Here is an 8,952-nt window from a genome sequence, read left to right as displayed (position 1 = left end):
CATAAAGCGAGTGGCTAAATTGGAGTTTGGGTTTTGCAGACAGTGCCAGGGAGTTGGAATGGCACTTTGGCGTTGTCTCCCACAAACACACGGGTGTCATTTCTCTGTTACAGGCAGGGGAGGCAGCAGCCTCGGAGGCGAGCCCCTCGGCTTCTCGCCTGCCTTTGGACAAGGCTCCAGCAGCAGGAGGCTGGATGCTGCCCTCCTGGACGCCGGGAGACTTTTGACGATGCCAGAGCCCATGCTGGTCTCCAGAGCAGGATGCCAGTGTTTGGGGTGTAGTGTCCATCAGGAAAGGGGTGTTTGGGTGTGTGACCCACCCGCGGTGCCCTGGGTCAGCTCCTGGGAACGCCGCAGCCGAGCCATCTTTGGCTGCTCTAATTAGGAGTCTGAAATTAGGTTTGACAATTACGGCTTTGTGGACTTCCCCGCTGCAGCGCAGGAAACCTGGGGCAGAGGCAAGAGCTGCTGCTGGCGTTGGGCCGTGGCTCCTGCCCCCAGCCCATCCTCCTCCGTCTGCCTCGGGAGCGGCGCGGTCCAGAGCCCGGCTTTGACCCGTGGCAGCTGGATACGGGGGGGTTACACTGCAGCCTTGCGGCCTCTGGGTCCGAGACCCCCGCCTGTAGACCCTGATTAAATAACTCCTACTGGGGTGTTCCCGGATGCATGGGTTTAATAGCTCTGTTGCCTGTTAGCAAGCCACAGTGAGATTTTTTTCGAGACCAGCTAGTGCTGGCGGGGAGGGAGAGGGCAGGGGGTATTTAGCACCTTCTGGTAGCTGGCATCTTCTTGGCACTTTGCGCACATAAGAACGGCAGCAGCCTCATCAGTTGTGCTTCTGAAGATGGGGCTCTTCCAAATACCCTGGCACTAATTCCCCGATAGACCCTAATTACGGGACATTCACGGAGTGCGGCGTGCTCTTCCTCTTCGGATTCCTCGCTTCAATCTTTGCAGTCAATTCCAACTTTTGATAATCTAAGGTTAAGCTTTTCCAGTTCGCTTTAATTAGAAGACCTCTCTGTCGTAGGCTGCTTTAGTTGAGAAGCTGTCGGGACGTTGTTTTGCCCTGACTCTGTGCACAAAAAAGATGGAGTTATTTGGGGAAATCTGAAAGAAACTGCTCTTTTTTTTTTGGTTTGGTTTTTTTGAGGAGGGAGAGGGGAGTGCCTGTACTTAGTTTAGACTCATCTTCAAGCTATAATGAATGCTTCCTAGCCAAGAAGATCCCCCAGAGATTCGGGGTGTAATTCCACGGAGGCAGGGAAGCAGGGCACCGCATCTGCAGGAGCATCCCACCACGGGATTTCGGAGTGGGCGCGGGCTTGGTCTGCAGCCCGGCTGAGCCTTCCGCAGCTCCCCAGGTTGTGGCCTCTCCCGGGAAACGCCGTGTTTGTGCGGTAGGAGGATCTGCTTCATCCTGCTTGGCAAGAAAAGGGAAAATGCAAACTGATAATAGGATTTCAGCAGCCGGGGGGCGGGGGGAGGAAGGTGCCGGCAGTTTTCGCACTTGCAGCGAGCTTTCTAGCTGTTGCGGTTGTGAAATTGGAAACTTCATTATATTACCGTGGTTATAACCTAATAGAACGTCCTTTTTGAGAGACTTGGATTCACTCGCATCACAAGAGTGAAAGTGAGCTACCAAAGACAAACAGTGGAGAGTGGGTCGTGGTCAGGGTGAACCCAAAGCGCGAGTCGCTGGGGCTGGGAGCTGGGCAGTCTGCCTCCTGAGTATCAGCCTGGGCTGGAAACTGCAGCTGCAGGCGTCCTTAATAAATCCATTGAGTCCAGATAGACTGACAGGTGATGCTGTGTGGCTGGAGAAGGCAAATAGAAGTGATTTGTGTACCCACAAGTATTTATTATGCAATGTAAGCGGTGCGGGGGAGTTCACGGAGCACCAACAGAGCCAGCTCTGTGCGGAGAGCCACTTACCCACACCCAGGAATGCAGCTTTTGTTGAAAAGTAGGCAAAGCCGAGCTATAAAACACTCCTCTAGCTTCGGAGCAGGGCCAGCCTTTGTGTGCTCTGCCAGTGTGAACATGAAACAGGTCTGCAGAGCCGGGCAGGGCGTTAGGTGTTAGCTCCGCACCGGGCTGACTCTGGGCTGGAGGTGCGTGCTGGCAGCGGATGGGCAGAGCGACGTGGTCCGTGACTCCACATTCGTCCCTGTGTGTTTGCAGGATAAATAAATTAAATTGTGTGATGTTCCTCGTCATGGCCTCTGAAGCCCAGGCTGGGTGATCCGTGAACAAACATCGACCTCAGACGACTGTGCAGCAATTCCGAAACAGCGTGAGGATTGCTGTGCTGCATGTCTTCATGTCTATAATCACTCCTTTTATTTTGTCAAGGATTTGTGGAAAATGAGAGGAAATCGGAATGCCAGGTTACTTTTAAACGCCACTGTCCCAGGTGGACTGGAAGAGGAGGCCATCTGTATTTTGGGTTTAATGTTTAGGGATGGAGCACGCGGAGCCCAGCTGCGGATGGGCAGCCCCGGCGGTGCTGTCTGCTCAGCTCCCGGAGCAGGATGGATATTGGATGGGATTTCTGGAGTGTAGCAAATAAGGCCCCTGGGGCATTGCTCATGCTGCAGGGCTGCTTTGTTCTTTAAAGTAATATCTAGAATTAAAATGCACATGGCTTTGTTACTGCCACTGCAGAGCAGCGAATGGCGAGGCTGGCGTTCGGCAGGGCAGGGCAGGTCTCCGAGGGGCAGGGGGCATGGCCAGGGGCCAGTTGTGCTGCCAAGGTCCTCCCGCTGCCCCGTCTGCTGCGAGGAGGAACGGAAAACCCGACAGGCATGAGAGGAGTTGCTGTGGTTTTGTTCCCTGTGGGATGGGCATGAAAGCCTTTGCTGGGGATTGGTGGGATCCGCTCGGGCGCAGGGGTGGAAGGGCTGGGAGCAACACTTCTGGCTGTGTCAGGAGCAGGCTGTCCCTCGCTTTAGGAAAAGAGGAGAAGGGTGACTCGCTGCTTCCCTGGGCTGCCTGCTCACAGCATCCCCAGACCCTGGTCCTTCTGCGGGTGCTGCCGTGTCCCATAGCAGTGCTCGGGCAGCACTGGAGACCTCCTGCACTCAGAAATGCACCTTGTGAGCATAACAGAGTCTCAACTCTTCTTCTTTTTGTCTTCCAGAGTAAAGAGATTGGTTTACAGATGCACGAAGAACTCCTGAAAGTCACCAACGAGCTTTACACGGTGAGTGATGAGCCGGTCCTGCCTGTGCAGCGAGGGCACGCAGGCAATGTCATTTGTCAGAACAAAATGTTTGTTCAACGTTTCAGTGACTTGAGGCTCTCTCTCCCTCCTGCCATCCTGTGGCACAGCCCATTCGTTCCTCTTGCGTTTGTTGGGAGCATTTCACCCTTCACTGGTTTTGACAGTAGCAGAGGAGGTCCCACCATGATGGCTCCTGCAGCAGGCAGCGGATCATGCCTCAGAACGGTTTCACTTAAGTGTAAATGGGGATGTTTTGGGCGTGATCCGTTGTGATCCCCAGTGCCTGTAGTACTCCCACCTGCCGGGCGTTCTGCACTGTGTTGCCTTTAGCCCCTTGCAGTTTTCGTTTGGTGATCTCTCCTGAGCACTGATGGCTCGGGTTGTGCTCGGGGCTGGCAGTGACCGTCGGCGGCTGAGCCTGACCTGCTCAGGGGAGTCCGCTGGCCTGTGGATGATGGCTGAACATGACCTGAGGAACGCTGAAGCTTTTTGCCGGGGTGTGCTCAGCTTCTCCCTGCTCCAAGGAGCACTCTGGCTGCTGAGCTGTCTCTGCCTCCAGGTGCAATCATGCACTGTTGTTCAGGACATCGCTCTGCCAGCGGATTTTTGTACTAGGGCAGTAAAAGTCTTTGTGTTGCTTCTGTCTCTTGCCCCGTAGCAATTGTCTGTCTTTCTTTCTTTTATTTGTGGTTTAGGATCAACAGAACAATATGAAGCCTGTCTTGTGTCGGAAAATTGAGATGATATATTTGCTTTCTTTGGTTGTATCTGCTACTGGTACATAAATAACACTGTAGGAGGTTTATTCCTAAGCAATTGTTTTATTCCATCTTTTTGAAAAATAGGCCTAAACAACAGAGTGTGAATGACATTTGAAATTTCTGCCATAAGTCTTCTCTTAACAGGTTTGTTTCTGCTTTAGTTGTTGAAGGATTGGGTTTCAGTGAGACCTGCAGCGTGGGTGGACAGCCAGGTTGGATTAAAGAGCTTGCGTGAGATTTGGGAACACGTTGTTGATGGCTGAATGTCACAAGCTGTGTTAGTGCTGGTGACTAATTAAGATTAATTACAACAGCAGGGTGACAGATACAAAACAAGGGAGGAGTACCAAGGGCTGGGCTGGCCTTAATGTCTGTGGACCTGCATGCCCAGAACCCAGACATGGGACAGGAGCATCACCCGAGGGACACGGGTAGGTCAGCTGGAGGGTCAGAAGTGGGCTGAGGGCAAGGAAAAGCATAGGGGGCAATTTTGCTCCCGCTGAGCCTGTGGCAAAACTCGTCGTGTTCCCTGGAGCTGGGTTCCCTCCGTTCACTCCTTGGCTCCCGCATGCTGAGCAGAATGTGTCGGAATGGTGAAGCAGGCTGGAGTGGCTGGGGGAGCTTTGCGTTTCCTTTGGGCTGACCTTGCTGCTGAGACAGCAAACCAACTGTGTCATCCGGCTGGGGAAGAGTGGCGAGGAGCCACGCTTATTTCAGAAACGCCGATGAAATGTGAAGAAAAAGCGTCAAACAAGATCATCTTAGATCTGCCCCATGCAAAGCAGCTCCCCTCCCGTGGGCAGTCCTCTGCCCTGGAGCCGTCAGGTCAAACGGGCTTGATTGCGTGCCTGGCTTGCAGGCTGCGCCGGCGGGCTGCCGGGTTCTGGGCATCTCCAGCTCTACCCTGGAGCCGGCGTGTTCCCGTGGGGTGCCCCAGAGCAGCACAGCTGGTATCGGGGCTGCGGGCAGGCTCAGGTGCAGAATGAGGACCCCGGCTCCAAGGACACCAGGCTGCTGCTTGTCAAATGTCTTTTGTCTACTGTCGGCGCAGGGAAGTCGTTTTTCTCGCCTGTGATCCAGAGCACATCTGTGCCCCGGCTCGGGGCTTTGGAAGCCTTTCAGAGGGGAGCTCTGTGCACTGTATATAATTCTTTACAGGCTTCTCAGGCATTCACTGCCTCAAACTCAAGCCAAAATAACTAAATGGATTTTAATTCAGCCTTGTTGGTGTTCTGATGCAAGTCACCCTGTGGATTCTGTGTGGAAAGAACTAAACCCCCAAACCGCACTGATTTTAATTACAAAGGAAGTAGGTGACTTTCGTTCTGAAGTGGGAGTTGCTGGTGAACAGTTTTGCACAGAAATAATTCAGCTGTGAGTTTCAGCCAGCTCCATTCCTGTGATTCCTGCTTACAGACTCCAGCAGACAGATGTCAAGTTGGAGCCCGTCAAGGCTGGAGGTTCATTACTGCTCTGCTCACGGTCCCTTTCTGTGCTGTATGCATTCCTAGCTGAAGAAGTCATGCCAAAAGTAGGGTAAGAAAACCAGTAGCCCCAGAGCACCGCTCTGGTGGTGTTTTCCGTGAGCTCCGGCAGTGGCGGGCGATCTGGCGCCGGGCTGGGTCAGGACCTTGGTGACGAGCTGTTTGGAAATAAAAGCGCTGCTGGCCGAGCACAGCCAACGGTGCCGTTCATAGCCGGTGTTTTGGCAATGGCCTTTGTCCAGAAGGTGTTAGTAATGTTGGAAAACACAACTTCTGTTGTTAAATAACTAATGAACATTGGAACATATTTTTTTCTTTTTAATAAGCTAATTAACTTATTCACAGGAAAGATCCTGGCGACACAGCTGTGGCAGTTTTTCTTTGTGACACAATAGCGTGGGACGGGGACAGCGTGACTTGTTTGTGAGTGCCGAGAAGGTGCGGGGGAATTGGGGATCAGAGGGCTGGTTGCTGCAGTCCCCATCAGAAGTTATTAAACAAACACAAATATCCCCCGAATTTCCAAGCGAGAGCTGCATGGCGTTGGCAGCTGATGAGGACCGTGGTCGGCACAGCGAGCTGTTCAAGGCATCTGCTTCAGCAGCGTGGATCCTGAAGTCTGGGGAAAATATTTTAATGGATATTAGGTCCTTTGCACTTTGCTAAAGAGACTTTGAGGAGTTTTAAACTTTTTACCTTTTCAGGTTCAAGCAGGGAGAAAACATGGAGGAGGAGAAAAGGCCTTCATTAAGGGAAGTTTCTCTGGTCATTAGCAAATGAGTCAGTAGGAGCCTGTGCAAATAGGCAGGTTAGGTAAGCATCTCGTCCCCTTCAGATTTCACCAAAATCACACAGTTTGGGCCACTGTCTGATCGCTGGGCTCCTCCCTTGCGTTCTGTTAGGGACTCTCTGGTGCTGGGGAAACCTCTCCCGTTGCTGCCTGGCTGCGCTGAAGTGCAGGACTTTTTCAATTTCCTCTTGAGTTTTTCACAAAAAGATGGAGACAGTGATGATGAGGAGGGCTCAGTGAAGCCCTCTGGTCTTTCTCCTTACGAAAACCCCCGAAATGGTCTGTTTTCTGTGTGTCCTGTGCCATTCACTGTCGAAATTGCAGTTTGAGATACATGGCGCGAATCTGTGTTAGAATTTGCAGAGTTTTGAAATGAAGCAGCTGAGAAACAAGGCACGAGCCTTTGCTTACTGTTCCTAGCAGTTGCCTGAATCGTAGCTGCCGGCGGGGGGACATCTGCGCAGGCTTCGGTGCGGCACCGGCGCGTGGGGGGGGGGGCCCGGCCCCCCCGCCTGCGGCTGACGTGTGTGCTTGGCCAAAGAGGGATCAGATGTTTCAGCCTGAACACGGCCGAGTCAGACACTCCTGGTTCCTGCTGCCAACCACAGCTGAGGAGAACTCTGTGTTTTCTTCATTAAGGCTTGTGCAAAGCTCCTCTGCTTTGGTGGGTTCCTGCTCCTCTCTCGCCCAGGGCCGCCAGGCGAGCTGCCCCAGGACCATTGCCCGGGCCCCTTGGCAGCAAGAAGTCAGCATCTCAACCCTTGTCACGGCAACGTGAAACAAAACATCCAGATCCTGGAGGGAGATGATAAAAGGGGACAACATGACTAAAGGCTTAAGGAGAGGGGAGCAGATGTGTTCCTCTTGCCAGCTCCACTGAGGGATCGCAGCGTGCCCTGGGGCTGCTGGATCCCAAAGGGAAGGCTGCCGTAGGAGTTTTGCCCGCGGGAGTTTTCCCGGCAGCAGATCAGCATCCTCCATCCAGAGTCACTGATGGCGATCTTGAATTTCAAGGACTGGGTGTTGCTGCCATCTGCCCTGGCACGGGCTGCGCTTACGGGGGGCAGAAGGAGGACAACGGAGCGGTGATGGGAGACAAACTCCATTCCTGCCTGGAGCTGCCCCCCTCCACCTCCACGGCGGGGTCTGCTGGCAGGGTGCTGGACCAGCGCTACGCTGGTGGGCTGGCTTGGCAAGCTCAAGAGTAGGAACAGAGCGGTTGGGTCAAAAGTGACTTTGGGTTGATTTTGGTCTCCTCGCAGTCTGTCGTCATGGCGATCCTTATCCCAGCTGCGATGCGCTGGGATTTATTTCTCCCTCCCTGCAGGGAGATGCCCAGTCCTCTGTGAACGCGGGGTGTGCTGGGGACACGTCTCTGCCTGTCCCTGCAGCGGGGACTGAGTGGGATAACGGCTCATACACACCGGGCCCTTTTGAAATAGGGCTGTGCTGGGGTTAATTTTAGGGGCTTTTCCTCCCCTCTGGTTCCTGGATGCTGCAGTGGCCTCAGCAGCCCTGGCACAGCTGGGACTGCTCCAGGCTGTGCTTTGGGTGGTCCTGGGACAGGGACTCACACACCTCTGTCCCCTCAGGTGATGAAGACCTACCACATGTACCATGCAGAGAGCATCAGCGCCGAGAGCAAACTGAAGGAGGCGGAGAAGCAGGAGGAAAAGCAGTTCAACAAGTCAGGGGACATCAGCGTGAACCTGCTGCGGCACGAGGACCGGCCCCAGCGGCGCAGCTCCGTCAAGAAGATTGAGAAGATGAAGGAGAAGGTGGGTGAGAGGGGAGGACGGGGCAGCCGGGCCAGGTTGGAGCTCCCTGCGGGCGGGAGGGCTCGGTTCCAGCCCCGTCTGATGGGTTTGGGTGTATACAGTGAGTGTTTCCTCCTCTGCGGACTGGGAGACCAAGCGCAGCATTTGGTTGGCCTTGCTGGTCAAAACTCTTAAAGCCATTCCAGCTTCAGCTAATCCCCCAGATCTCAGGATCTCCAAAACTCTTCAATTTTTCTGTTAATTTTTGAGAATAAGCAGTAGCTTCCCCAGCCAGGAAGCTTCTGCGTGCATGTTGACCCAGCACCGGGACATTGTCTAGCAGCAAGCCTCTTTGAAGGATTACTCTTTTGTGCTAAACCTTTAGAGCAGCGATCTGCCTGAGCAAACGCCCCAGATCCGAGCACATCTGCTTTCCTGCAGGGTTTTGAATTACGAGCCCTGCTCTGAATTTTGTAGCTTGGGCCTCTGGGCCAGATTCCACTTTGATACAGCTGCATAAATCTGGAACAAGTCCAAATGTATGTCAGCATATCTGGGAGGAAAATTTGGCCCTCTGATTTTGATTGATGCCCAAACCTCTCTGAATGCACAGACAAAGGCAGAGCAGCTGTGCTCGGGGTGCGCTGGGTACATCCGAGCAGAATGCGCTCGTTGTGCGTTGGCTGAGGGTAACAGGGGTGTTCAGGTGTGATCTCCTCCATCCTGGCAAGAGTGCCTGCTTTCGTACCCAATACCAAATTTTATTAATTAACACATCACCCCCAGGCTGCAGGGTGCTGTGGGGCCCCGCAGCAAGAGAAGCTGTGAAAGTAGCATCCTGTTTGTGCTCTGACACTCCCTTTTGCTTTTTCAGAGACAAGCCAAATATTCTGAAAACAAGCTGAAGTGTACTAAAGCCAGGAATGACTACCTG

At 53.5% G+C, this 8,952-nt stretch overlaps 1 protein-coding gene across 1 annotated transcript in view; it reads left to right on the top strand.

The window, feature by feature from the left end:
- Window positions 1–8,952, top strand: part of LOC104471651 (SLIT-ROBO Rho GTPase-activating protein 3-like) — a gene marked incomplete at its 5' end in the record, with an annotated part of 29,784 nt that overhangs the window by 8,521 nt on the left and 12,311 nt on the right. The window contains 3 exon segments of the mRNA XM_010087051.1: window positions 3,143–3,205; window positions 7,854–8,039; window positions 8,893–8,952. The exon segment at window positions 8,893–8,952 is cut by the window's right edge and continues 27 nt beyond it. Coding sequence (XP_010085353.1) covers window positions 3,143–3,205; window positions 7,854–8,039; window positions 8,893–8,952 — 309 coding nt within the window.

Source organism: Pterocles gutturalis, unplaced genomic scaffold (assembly GCF_000699245.1).
Source record: "Pterocles gutturalis isolate BGI_N339 unplaced genomic scaffold, ASM69924v1 scaffold40721, whole genome shotgun sequence".
In the NCBI taxonomy this organism is placed as follows: domain Eukaryota; kingdom Metazoa; phylum Chordata; class Aves; order Pterocliformes; family Pteroclidae; genus Pterocles; species Pterocles gutturalis.
Note: the sequence above shows the minus strand (reverse complement) of the source record. Positions and strands in the feature narration are given on the sequence as shown.